The sequence below is a fragment of the Bubalus kerabau genome, chromosome X, assembly GCF_029407905.1.
Source record: "Bubalus kerabau isolate K-KA32 ecotype Philippines breed swamp buffalo chromosome X, PCC_UOA_SB_1v2, whole genome shotgun sequence".
In the NCBI taxonomy this organism is placed as follows: Eukaryota; Metazoa; Chordata; class Mammalia; order Artiodactyla; family Bovidae; genus Bubalus; species Bubalus kerabau.
The window spans coordinates 74,870,963-74,884,871 of NC_073647.1; the positions used below are offsets into that span (position 1 = coordinate 74,870,963).

At 40.4% G+C, this 13,909-nt stretch overlaps 1 protein-coding gene and 1 pseudogene across 1 annotated transcript in view; one reads left to right on the forward strand and one right to left on the reverse strand.

Annotated features, from left to right (window-relative positions):
- The first annotated feature begins 2,888 nt into the window (after positions 1-2,888).
- LOC129640513 (uncharacterized) lies at positions 2,889-3,028 on the forward strand (annotated as a pseudogene).
- A 2,671-nt stretch (positions 3,029-5,699) lies between these two features.
- LHFPL1 (LHFPL tetraspan subfamily member 1) overlaps positions 5,700-13,909 on the reverse strand; it is a 59,731-nt gene continuing 51,521 nt past the window's right edge. Inside the window, exon 3 of the mRNA XM_055564716.1 lies at positions 5,700-5,881. Coding sequence (XP_055420691.1) covers positions 5,700-5,881 — 182 coding nt within the window. The remainder of the gene's footprint in view (positions 5,882-13,909) is intronic.

The window sequence follows — 13,909 nt, forward strand, 5'->3', positions numbered from 1 at the left end:
GACATGAAATTAAAAGACTATGACCAAAAAATAAAATAAAATAAAATAAAAGACTATGACCAACCTAGACAGCATATTAAAAAGCTTTGCCAACAAAGTTCCATCTAGTCAAAGCTATGGTTTTTCCGGAGAAGGCAATGGCACCCCACTCCAGTACTCTTGCCTGGAAAATCCCATGGATGGAGGAGCCTGGTAGGCTGCAGTCCATGGGGTCGCTAAGAGTTGGGCACAACTGAGCGACTTCACTTTGACTTTTCACTTTCATGTATTGGAGAAGGAAATGGTAACCCACTCCAGTGTTCTTGCCTGGAGAATCCCAGGGACGGGGAAGCCTGATGGGCTGCCGTCTATGGGGTCGCACAGAGTCGGACACGACTGAAGCGACTTAGCAGCAGCAGCAGCAGCAGCATGGTTTTTCCAGTAGTCATGTATGGATGTGAGAGTTGGACTGTAAAGAAAGCTGAGCACCGAAGAATTGATGCTTTTGAACTGTGATGTGGTTGAAGACCCTTGAGAGTCCCTTGGACGGCAAGGAAATGCAACCAGTCCATCCTAAAGGAAATCAGTCCTGAATATTCATTAGAAGGACTGATGCTGAAGCTGAAACTCCAATACTTTGGCTACCTGATGCGAAGAACTGACTCATTGGAAGAGACCCTCCTGCTGGGAAATATTGAAGGCAGGAGGAGAAGGGGACAGAGGATGCAATGGTTGGATGGCATCACTGACTCGATGACATGAGTTTGACTAAGCTCCTAGAGTTGGTGATGGACAGGGAAGCCTGGTGTGCTGCAGTCCATGGAGTTGCAAAGAGTCTGGCATGACTGAGCTGAACTGAACAGACATGTCAATTGGGTAGGTGCTGTCAATCTGACATTCCTTCTTGAAGGAATATCCTGCTAAGTAGACTCTTCAGAAATGCTCAGTTGGTTTTGAGCTAGCCTACCACCCATCACCCCTCTATACACAAGATCTAAGTGGTTCTGAGAGACAGAGAGGATCCATGGTTAGGCACTCGATTTGTGTGCACAGGCGGGGGAGCATGTTAGCCAGCCAGGCCTGGGACAGATCCCTGTCTCTCAGATCCTCCCTTTGCTCTTTCAACCCTCCCCTAATCCATGGGCTGTCCTTCCTCTCTACTTAACCGGGACAGACAAGGCTGGCTTAGAGTCCAGAGTCCGCTCTAGGCCACATGGGGAAAAAACAAGCAGGCTAGTCAGATGTTTATTCTATGCAAAAACAAGACTTGGCAGGAAAGAAACTAGACATGGCAATGAGATATTTAAATTCAAATTGAACAAGGGCTGGATCCCTCTTTGAATATAAGCCCCCGTGGGCCTGGTTTCTTCACAGGGGAAAAAAAAAATCCCTTTTAAGTCCTATCCCCTTTCCCTGGAAAAGGAGAGGAAACTGGCCAATGAACTACCTTATACAAGATGACAGTCATTTTAAGTGGTTATTTTGAATTAATCCCTTTCTGCTCAGTCTCCTCTCTAGGGTATAGCTACTCCACACTGTGTTCAGGTATCTGAGCCAGGGAGGGCAGCGAGGCATTGGGGAAGCAATGTGGAAGGAAATCAGGAACTGAGAACACTCACTGAGCTGTTATTTTCCTTTTGCCTCTGAAATCCCCAAGGTCCATGCTCTGCCCTTCTCTGCCATGCTCTGTGCCAAAGGAGGCTGACCTCAATGGACTATAGCAACAGGCTTTTTTGTCAGCTGGCATCTGGCTGGGGCTGGCTAATGGTGGGCAACAGTATGAGATCAGAGAGCAGAAAGAGAGGGAAATAAAGATTTTGTGTCCCTGCCCCCCTCCCAGGTGTGTTACATTTAGGCAGTGGGCTTTCCTGGTGGCTCAGACAGTAAAGAATCTGCCTGCCAATGCAGGAGTCCCAGATCCAATCCCTGGGTGGGGAAGATCCCCTGGTGAAGGGCATGGCAACCCAGTATTCTTGTCTGGAGAATCCCATGGACAGAGGAGGCTGGTGGGTTACAGTCCCTGGAGTCACAGAGTCGGACACGACTGACACTTTTTTTCACTCAACTCTTCTACCTAAAGACACAGCTCCTATCAGGTAGCCCTTCTTGCACCACTAGAGTTCTGGCTGGGTTCTAATAACAGTTTCTTCCCTTTGCCCCTTCAGTCTTTGGGGTGATATCAGCTCTCTACCATTCATCGTCTCTGCATGCCCCACCATCATAGTAGATTCCCTGAATTCTACCCATACCACCATAAATAGCCCCTTCATTAAGCTCAGCTAGGAAAACTCCTTGAGTGTACCATCTGTTTCCTGCCAATACCCTAACTTAACACTTACATCACTTTCACAAATTTTATCCTGCAGAATTCCAAAAGGTTCCCTAGACTTCTGAGAAGAAAGATGACCTCATCCAACTGCCTTTTCTAAAGAGACGGATCTGCATTTTCTCAAATGACAGACATATTCTCCATATACCAAGTTCTCCTAAATTAAGGTTGCATTATTGTGCTTACACAATAGAAATGAACTTTGAGCCAGTTCCATTTTTGTTTCACCTGTTCTTTGTCATCTTTCTCGGGGAAAGGGAGTGCTACAAACCTAATTACATTGTTTTCCTCCCAGTGAGGTATGCTCAACTTTCTTTACCTTAAATACTTAATCCAGTTTCATGGGGAAAATACTTGCCATTAATTCAAATATCAGTCCCCTACTATCTGGTATTCCTATGTTATTCCCCATCTTGATGAAAGTGTACATCCCAAAGTGATCCTACCAAAATTTTCACTTGTCCTCACCATCACAAAACCACTAGACATCAAGTGTTATGGGATCTATTTCCTAGATACCTTTATAAAATTTTAATATGTTCTATTTAACCCAGTATACCCCAAATATTATCATTTCAACATTACTTGGCCTTTTGGCTAAAATCAAATGTAGTATCTGTTCTTATCAGTATAAAATTATTAATAAGGTATTTTAATTCTGGTATGTAACAAAATATTCTAAATATCTTCATTCAGATTAGTCCATCTGCTCTAGCTCCATAGTCATTGCCTTAGTTCAGGACCTGATCATCTTACACCTAGATTATTGAAATATCTATAGTCTCTCCCTATTTTCTTCCATTCTCCGCACATTAGTCAAACTGATCTTTGAAAAACACAGATACGTTCACATCACTTCCCTTTCAATGGCCCTCCTTTAAGATAAAATCCAAGCTCCTTATCCTGGTTTCGAAGATCCCATTAGTATTTCCCGTTGCAGCCTCAGCTTTTGCTACCTTCCTTTTTACACCTTTATTCATCGTTCTTGTGATGGAGCCATGTCTTGACAAGTCTCCATGCCCTGCTTTCCATGTTCCCTTGTATGGTACACACTTCAGTTCAGTTCAGTTCAGTTCAGTCACTCAGTCCTGTCCAACTCTTTGCGACCCCATGAATCACAGCACGCCAGGCCTCCCTGTCCATCACCAACTCCCAGAGTTCACTCAGATTCACGTCCATCGAGTCAGTGATGCCATCCAGCCATCTCATCCTCTGTTGTCCCCTTCTCCTGCCCCCAATCCCTCCCAGCATCAGAGTCTTTTCCAATGAGTCAACTCTTCACATGAGGTGGCCAAAGTACTGGAGTTTCAGCTTTAGCATCATTCCCTCCAAAGAAATCCCAGGGCTGATCTCCTTCAGAATGGACTGGTTGGATCTCCCTGCAGTCCAAGGGACTCTCAAGAGTCTTCTCCAACACCACAGTTCAAAGGTACACACTTAGCCTTTGCTAACTCTCCCTATTCATCTCTCAGACTCATCTTAGATATCATCTTTTCTAGAAATCTTTCCCATGAACTCCTTCATCCCCAAATTGGTTTAACAGCCCCTCTATGTGAACTTTTAACCCCCACACCTTCACTTATTAGCACTTAACACACTGTTTGACAATTATTTATTTACATGTCTGTCAATATCCTATCACTTTTAGGGTAACTATTTTTATCTTTTTCCCCCCAGTACTTAGCATAGAAAGTGGCATATAGACAGATATTCAAAAAGTGTGTCCTGAATGAGTGATTAAATGAATGAATGAGCTCATGAATAGAGTATACACTTGAATTCACTTACCTCCATAAGGCCAATATATGGACCCTGATTGGCCCTTCTTAGGGTGGCCTGTAACTAATGAGAACACTTTTTGCCATTTCTCTCCTTCCAGGTAGGGCTGTCCTGGGCTGTATAAAAACCACACTGGAGTGATTAAGAATAGAAAAAGATGAACTGGCGTTTTGAGTCACAGGCCATCCCTAGTCCCTAAAACTGTACTTATGGAACAATAGAGCTAGCCTGAATTAATTAAGGAAGAGTAGGGGAGATAAATTCTCTTCCTGAGAAACACCAAGTTCTTCACCATCCATCAGCCTTGAGCACAGATGGGATAGAGGCCAGGCCTAAAAATACATCAGCCCTAGGTGACATCAGGATTGTGTTCTTTTATGTCTAATTCACCCCAGATGGAAGGGAAAGCACATGAAAGTCTTTGAAACAGGCAGAGAAACATGTATCATGCTGGGAATGACTATAGGGGCAAAAGGCCACTGTGGATTTCCTTGTCAGTGAAAATGAACTCTAGTAAGAATTTCAATAAAGAACCAGCAGAAACATCCTTGTCATCATCATTTTGAATTAGTATTTATTGAGCACACAACAAATGCTAGTCTCTGCTCAGAACATCTGATGAAAACCATTCCTGTATCTATAAGGGACGAGGGAATACTTGCTACTATTTTAATGCCAGTCACCCGGCCAGAACACAAAATGAACTCTTATGAATATTATCTAAAGCATAATGAGGAAGGAATCTTAGACTACATGCAAGCATCCTTGATTACTGTTTTTTCCACTGGCAGTCGCTCTCCCCACAAGCTTCGTCACAACCAGAAAGGAAGAGAAGCAGGAAAAAAGAGGAAGAGTCAAAGCACAATCATGAGAGAGGCATAAAAAATTGGGCAGGGGCACTTCATAGATGTTTACAGATGGCAACAAATATCAAGGGAGGACCAAAGGAATGGAGCAGTAGGAACCAGCCCTGTTCATCTCATGGCTCGTCCCTGCACTAGTGTTTTTGTTGTTGCTGCTGATGCTGTTGTTTGGTCACTAAGTTGAGTCTGACTCTTTTGTGACCCTATGGACTGCAGCCTGCAAGCCTCCTCTGTCCATGGGATTTCCCAGGCAAGAATACTGGAGTTGGTTGCCATGCCGTTCTCCAGGGGAATCTTCCCAATTCAGGGATGATTGAACCCATGTCTCCTGCATTGCAGGCGGATTCTTTACTGCTGAGCCACCTGGAAAGCCCATAAGTGTTTTTACCCAACGTTTAAGCTTTGGGGTAAGTGACAGAAGATGCAGAATTCTGAAGAACTGCTTGATTGTACAGCTTTCAACTGAGGATCTTTCTTATTATTTTGTATGAAAGGGCACTTTGGGACTTGGAGGCCAGTGGGTCCTCACCAGCTAGATAAACATTTGAGAGAATTATTGTCCTTGGTGAATTTTGTAAATAGCCACTGACCCACTGATTTAAGGCAAAGTGAAAATGAATGATGAGTTAAAAAGCATACAAACACTGTGTTACATGACTGGCAAGTGGGTAGCAACTGGCCTAGTCTTAGTTCTTCTTTTCAAGGCTCCCTTCCCTCCTCTTTCCCACCCTCTCCAATTCTGCCAAATCTCAAGGTTTGAGGCAATGGTCAAGCTCTATGGTATAAGAATTGGTGTTCCTCATGATGCTCTCCACCAACATGACAGGCTTGGGGTTTCTTCCAGCAAAGCAAGAGAGCCAGGTGCAAATCAACATGGCTGCCGCTGCGCCACCTCCAGCACAGTAATAGGCCCAGCCAAGCCGACAGGTACCTGTGGAAACAGGGATAGAGACATAAGGGTTAGATTGTCTTCTCATACATTCTCTTGGAGATGTTAGGGTTAAAGTGAGAGTAGGAAACAGTGAATAAGACTAGGCTCACTCTTTCTTCCTTTGCTGATGGCTGATATTAGCTTTAGCAAGAGGTTATAAAATGTTATTTTGTTACACATCTGTAACAGAATGGGAGTGGTGTGGGTAATGGCAGTGGTGGTGATGCTAATGACAGTGATGAGAAGAACAACTTGATCAAGTGTTAAGAACTATGTTAAATTCTTTAGACATATATCTCATTGAACATTATAGTAACTATAGGAGTTAGGTACTCTTATTATCCCTACCTATCTTATACAAGATGAGGCAACCTAGGCACAGGTTTATGGAAAATCACATAGATAGGAAGTGGTAGAATCAGGATATAAACACTTGCTCATCCTAACTCTGCAGCTTTGCACTTTTAACCACACTGATATACTATACTGCATGAACTGTTTTCAAAGAACTATATACTGTGTCATGGGGAAATATGCAGGCAAAATCAAATTACTTGCTCCATGCCATGTGTCTCTATTCTAACCTAATCTTTCAACATCCAGGGAAGAAATATGCACTGGAATCAAGGCCAATCTTCTAAGGGGTAGTTTCAGTCTGAAGGATAATGGAAAAAGTCACCTGTTCAGAAACATCCACTCCACCCATCATTTATTCTAGCACAGGTAGATTCTTTCCTTTGAAGTGTTTGAGTTTTTTCAGAGATCCGTCAGAAAAAGTCAATGCCCAAAGAAAGAAAGCTATTATATCACAAGGGATCAGAGTAATAAGTAACTGCTGAAATCAAGTGCTTAAGAGAATAGGACTCCAGAAATTGGAGTAGATGCCCAGTGATACAAAATGGCAGAGGAATCCTGAGAATAAAAAGTGGCTTTCACCTATATCACAGTCCTATAGAAAGCAAGTCCTGACTATAGTCAGTCAGTGGTGATGTCAAGACTGATTTTCAGGGCAATTTACATTTATTAATTGAAGTATAGTTGATTTACAAGATTATATTAGTTTTACATGTACAGCATTGTGGTTCAGTACTTTTACAAATTATAGTGTTAGTCATTCAGTCATGTCTGACTCTTTGAGACCCCATGGACTGTAGCCCAACAGGCTTCTCTGTCCATGGGATTCTCCAGGCAAGAATATTGGAGTGGGTTGCCATTCCTTTCTCCAGGGGATCTTCTCAACTCAGGGATCAAACCCAAGCCCAGGAATTGAGCCCAGGTCGCCCACATTGCAGGCAGATTCTTTACCACCTGAGCCAGGGAAGCTCTCACAGATTATACTTCCATTTAAAATTTATTATAAGGCAATGGCTATAATTCACTGTGCTATACAATATATCCTTGTTACTTCTCTATTTTATACACAGTAGTGTGTATCTCTTAATCCCATACCCCTATCTTGTCACTCCCCCCTTTCTTAGTCCCACTGGTAATGAAGTTTCTATTCCATATCTGTGAATCTGTTTCTATTTTGCCATATACATTCATTTATATTATATTTTTAAATTCCACATATAAGTGATATCATACAGTACTTGTCTTTCTCTGTTTGACAAATCACTAAGCATAATATTCTCTAGATCCATTCATATAGCTGCAAATGGCAGAATTACATTATCAATATTTTTATGACAGAGTAATAGTCTATTGCATTGGGTTGGCCAAAATGTTTGGGTTTTTCCATAACATCATATGGAAAAATCTGAACAAACTTTTTGGCAAACCACCCCCTCCCCAAATATATATATATATATATATCACATCTTCTTTATCCTTTCATCTGTTGATGGACATTTGGGTTGCTTTCATATGCTGTTTATTGTAAATAATGCTGTTATGAACATTGGGGTGCATGTATCTTTTTGAATTGGTGTTTTCATGTTTTCCTGATATATACACAGGAGTGGAATTGTTAGATCATACAGTCATTTTTTGAGGACTCTCCAAACAGTTTTCCATGATGTCTACAGCAATTGATATTCCCACCAACAATGTACAGTGTTCCCTCTTCTCCATGTCTTCACCAACATTTGTTATTTGTAGACTTTTTGATGATAACCATTCTGACATGTGTGAGGTGATGTCTCATTGGTTTGACTTGAATTTATGATAATTAGTAATATTGAGTACATTTTCGTGTACCTGTTGGCCATCTGTATATATTCTTTGGGAAAATCTCTATTCATATTTTCTGTCCAATTTTAAATTGGTTGTTTGTTTTTACAATATTAAGTTGTATGAGCTATTTTTTTTATATTTTGAGTATTAATCACAGTAGGTCATGCTATTTGCAAGCATTTTCCTCCATTTCACAGGTTCTCTTTTTATTTTGTTGATAGTTTCCTTTGCTGTGCAAACGCTTTTAAGTTTAATTAGGTCCCATTTGCTTATTTTTGCTTTTATTTCTTTTCCTTGGAAGACAGATACCCAAAAAAGGCAATGCTACAATTTATGTCAAAGACTGTTCTGCCTATGTTCTTTCCTAGGAATTTTGTGGTTTCAGGTCTTACATTTAGATTCTTAATCGATTTTGAGTTTATTTTTGTATGTGGTATGAGGAAATATTATGGTTTTATATATAGCTATCCAATTTTTCAAGCACCACTTATTGGAAAGACTGTTTTTTCTCTGTTGTATATTTTTGCCTCCTTTGTCATGAATTAATTGACCATAGTGTGTAGGTTTTGGAGGAGGAAATGGCAACCCACTCCAGTGTCCTTGCCTGGAGAGTCCCAGGGATGGGGGAGCCTGGTGGGCTGCCATCTATGGGGTCGCACAGAGTCAGACACGACTGAAGTGACTTGGCAAGCAAGCAAGCAAGTGTGTAGGTTTATTTCTGGGCACTCTATTCTGTTCTATTAATCTATCTATCTGTTTTTGTGCCTGTACTATGCTATTTTGATTATTGTTGCTTTGTAGTATAGTCTGAAATCTGGAAGGGTTATACCTCCAGTTGTTCTTTTTTTTCTCAAGATTGCTTTGGCAATTTTGAGTGTTTTGTGGTTCTACATGAATTTTAGGATTATGTGTTCTAGCTTGGTGACAAATATTATGAGTATTTTATTAGGGTTAGGGTTTTAATATTTAGTATTTTAATAGGGATTGCATTAAATCTGTAGATTTCTTTCTTTCTGTTGTATAGCCATTTTAGCAATATTAAGTCTCCTAATCCAAGAGCATGAGCTAGCTTTTCCATTTCTTTGTGTCATCTTCAGTTTCCTTCATCAATGTTTTACAGCTTTCAGAGTATAGGTTTTTCACCTCTTTGGTTAAGTCTGTTCCCAAGAATTTTATTCTTTTTGATGCAGTTTTAAAATGGATCTTTTAACTTTATTTTTCTTATAGTTCATTAAAAATGTATAGGAAAGCAGCAGACTTCTGTATATTAATCTTATATCCTGCAATGTTACAGAATTTATTTATTAGTTCTAATAGTTTTTTTGGTGAATACTTTAGGTTTATTTATATGTTGTATTGTGTCATCTGTAAAAAGTGACAGTTTTACTTCTTCATTTCAATTTGGATGCTTTTTCTTTTTCTTGTCTGGTTACTATGGTTAGCACTTCCAATACTGTGTTAAATAGAAAGGGCAAGATTGGGCATCACTGTCATCTTCCTGAATTTAAAGGAAAGGATTTCAGCTTTTCACTGTTGAGTGAGCATAAGTTAGCTGTGGGTTTGCTATAACTGGTATTTATTATACTCAGATACATTCACTCTATACCCACTGTGATAAGGGTTTTTATCACGAATGGATATTGAATTTTGTCAAAATTTTTTTCCTGAATCTATTAATCATGTAATAGTCATGTGATTTTTTTTATTTTATTAATCTGGGTATCACATTGATTGATTTGTAAATACTGAAGCATTCTTGCTTCCCTGGAATAAATCCCACTTAATCATGGTATATGATACTTTTTATATTTTGTTGAATTTGGTTTGCTAATTTTTTTATCTTTTTTAATTTAAATTTATTTATTTTAATTAGAGGCTAATTACTTTACAATATTGTATTGGTTTTGCCATACATCAACGTGAATCTGCCACGGGTGTACACGTGTTCCCAATACTGAACCCCCCTCCCACCTCCCTCCCCATACCATCCCTCTGGGTCATCCCAGTGCACCAGCCCCAAGCTTCCTGTATCCTGCATCAAACCTGGACTGGCGATTTATTTCTTATATGATATTATACATGTTTCAATGCTATTCATATATATGGAATTTAGATGGGAACGATAATCCAGTATGCTAATATTTTGTTGAGGATATTTTCATCTATGTTCATCAAACATATTAGCCTGTAATTTTCTGTTTTTGCAATATCTTTGTTTGCTTTTGGTATAAGAGTAATGGTAAAATGAAAGTGTTAGTTGTTCAGTTGCTTCTGACTCTGCAACCCCATAGACTGTAGCCCGCCAGGCTCCTCTATCCATGGAATGCCCCAAGCAAGAATACTGGAGTAGGTAGCCATTCCCTTCTCCAGGGGATCTTCTTGACCCAGGGATCAAACCCTGATCTCTTGCATTGCAGGCGGATTCTTTACCATCTGAGCCACCAGGGAAGAGTAATGGTGGCCTCATAGAATAAATCTGGGAGTGTTCCTTCCTCTTCAATTTTTTTTTGAATAGTTTCAGAAGGGTAAGTATCATCTTTTCTTCATATGGTTGGTAGAATTCCCATGTGAAGCCATCTAATTCTGGATTTTTGTTTACAGGGAGTATTTTTGAAATTACAAATTCAATTTGACTACTAGTGATCAGTTGGTTCAAATTATCTATTTCTCCTTGATAGAATCTTGGCAGAGTGTATGTTTCTAGAAATTTTCTTTCTTCTAGTCTGCTTAATTTGTTGGCATATAACTATTCCTAGTATTCTCATTATTTTTTGTATCTCTGTGGTAGCGGTTGTTATTTCTCCTCTTCCATTTCTTATTTTGTTTACTTGGGCCTTCTCTCTTTTCTTATTGGCGATGCTGGGTGAAAGTTTATCAATTTTGTTTACCTTTTTAAAAAACAGATCTTGGTTTCATTGATCTTTTCTATTTTTTTATCTTTATTTTCCCTCTGATCTTTATTTTCTTTCTTCTACTAACTTTGTTTTTTTTTGTTGTTGTTGTTGTTGTTTTTTGTTCTTTGTTTTCTAATTCCTTAGGTTAGGTTGTTTATTCAATATTTTTTTTTCTTAAGCAAGGCCTTTGTTGTTATAAACTTCCATCTTAGAACTGCTTTTGCTGAATCTCATAAATTTCGATGTGTTGTGTTTCAATTTTCATTTGTCTCAAGTATTTTCTGATTTCCTCTTTGGTTTCTTCATTGACTCATTGATTTTTTAGTAGCATGTTGTTTCACTTCCATGTGTTTGGGCTGGAAATGGAGGGGCTAGAGCTGGAGCCAGTGTGAGGTGGGACTTCTGCTCAGTGGCTGTTACCACCCTATCAAGGATTGGATCTAATCCCATGTTGCTGGAGGAAAAGCTCTGAAGTCTGAGTTCAAGCTGGCTCTGTTGCCTTTATGCATGTATTTTCCCCTCTCCCTAAACCAGGACCCTTGTCCCAGAGATGGAGAGTGCTAAAGTAAGGGGGCCTCATGCAGGCTCTCTGCTCAAGTCAGCTGCAGACAGTGATCCAAACTATCTCCAATAAGCTGCCTATATGGGCACCTGAAACTGTTTCCTCTCTGCTCAAAGCCTTAGATACAAGTTCCCTTTGTTCCTCATAGCTGACTACTGCTCCAGCCTCTGCCACCCATGCTACCATGCCATATCACAAGGCAGGCAGGGCCCATGTGAACTCTCAGTGTAAATTGGGGATTGAGCTATAGTGGACTCCTCAGAGGTCTAGGCTGCTTCTGATATACTGCTTGAATAAGCACCCATGATAGCCACTGCTATTCTACCGAGACTTGGCCCTGGGACCTGATCACCTCTGTATCCCATGGCTGAGTCTTCTCCTTTGTTGTGGCTGCTCCAGATTCAGTGCTGCGTTGTGATGTGGAGTGAATAGGGCTGGAGCATTTGCTTGGTTTAGGCTGGGGCACAGCAAGGCATTCATGAGAAACTGGGCACTCACCAGAGAAGAGCTCTCTATGCCCTGCCTAGGGAGCAAGCAAGCATGTGTACACAAGCACATGAGTAGAGTTCAGGTTTCCTGCAACCCTACTCCACCACCCCTCAATAAACCCTGTGGTTTTCCAACCAGCCAAAATGGCTTGTCTCCTACACATAGGACCCCAGGACTGGGGACCCAATCTGTAACTCTCACTGTCTCCATCCTTGCATTCTTCCTTCCCAGGGACTCAGGTCCTTTTCTTCCTTCCTATCAAATTACGTATGTATCTTTCATATAGACTTACTTGTGCAGGAGTCCTTCTGCCAGTTTCCAGATGATTTTCAGTGAGACTTGTTCCACACATAATACATTTTTGATGTTTGTATGGGGGGAATGTGGTCCCCAAGTCCTCTCACTTCACCATCTTTATCGATCTCCCCTCATGACACTTTATTTTTCAATAACCAATTATTTCTTTTCACATGGTTCCCACTGACCCTTAATTTTCTTTGTTTTTATTGTCTGGTTGGCATGTTATATAATGAGTCTAAAATACCCCTAAGTTAGGCTGCTTTGCTTTTCCGTTAGGGCCAGGCTAATTTATCCCTAATTTCCCACCTTAGAAATAATCTTTCTACCACCAAGGCATCACTCATGCTGTCTCTCTTGCTATAAACAGCTTCTTTCCTTTTGTTCACCAATTCATATCTTCCTAAGAATACTCTTCAGGATTCAGCACCTCCAGGAAATCTTCCCTGGCTAACCCCAGTGAGCACAAGTCACCTCAACCAGGTAGCCCTCCAGGAATTTATCTATATACCACTTACATAAGTATACCTGTTAGACAAAATGTTGGAATGAAGATTTTCATATCATGTATTTTTCATTTACTTTTTACCTCCTTCCAGATTGTTGGCTCAATAGAGTAAATATATTTGTTTCTTTTTTGATAATGCCCCCCATGCTCTGTCAACAGTGGATGCTCAGTATGATTTAGCCTAACAATACTTCAAAGATAGATATATTTGCATTTTCAAACCTCAACACCCAAAACTATGACTTAAAATTTGAATTAAAATGACAAAACCAGCTATTTTATTTGTTTCTGGAATGTGCTATAAGGCATAAGTGTATTCTGTTCCTTTTGCCTAAAATGCTTATTGAATGTGCATACATACATGTACACTTCTCACCATTCTGAGTAGTCAATGTTCAATCATTCTTCAGAGCTCAACTCTGAATGTGATAGAGAAGAAAGGAATCCAACTTTCTGAGTAACTGCAACATGAACAATGACAGTAGAACTCTGGGTAGAGTAAAGTGAAAATACCATCTTGAGGCAAGCAGACAATAGATCTGGATCCCCTATTCCAACCTTCTCATACCTTCCTTTAGACACTCACTTTTTCATTCACTCAGTCACTCAGTAAAAGTAGGAGGTTTTATATACTTAGGATTTCACAGAGTGAAAATTCTAGAGAAGGGCAAACCTTCCAGTTTTGCCATCCTTACAAGGAAGGCTACAGGCTATATTGTACCTACTTCACAGACAGGAATGTGAGGCTCAATTTAAAGCCTTTAGAAACTCTCTCAGAAATAGCAGGTACAGGCAGGGATCCAGATCAAGTATCTTTACTTTCAATCTGGTTCTCTGCCCTCTACTGTTTTTCTCATCCTCCCAAAAGCCATTTGCCTCTTACAGGACCCTTAATCTGTAAACCATACAGAGGGGGATCCTGTGTCAATTTGCAGTAGACTCACTCACCAGAGCTTCTTTCCTAACTCCTCAAATGAAAAGCTCCTGTGCTCACATGACAGAGTAGGCAGGAGCCAGCTTTGTGGAAGGGCCACTGTTGGAGAGTTTCCTCCTCTCTGCAATGCTTCCAATCTAGTCTAGGCAGGTATCAGAAGTCTCAAGCT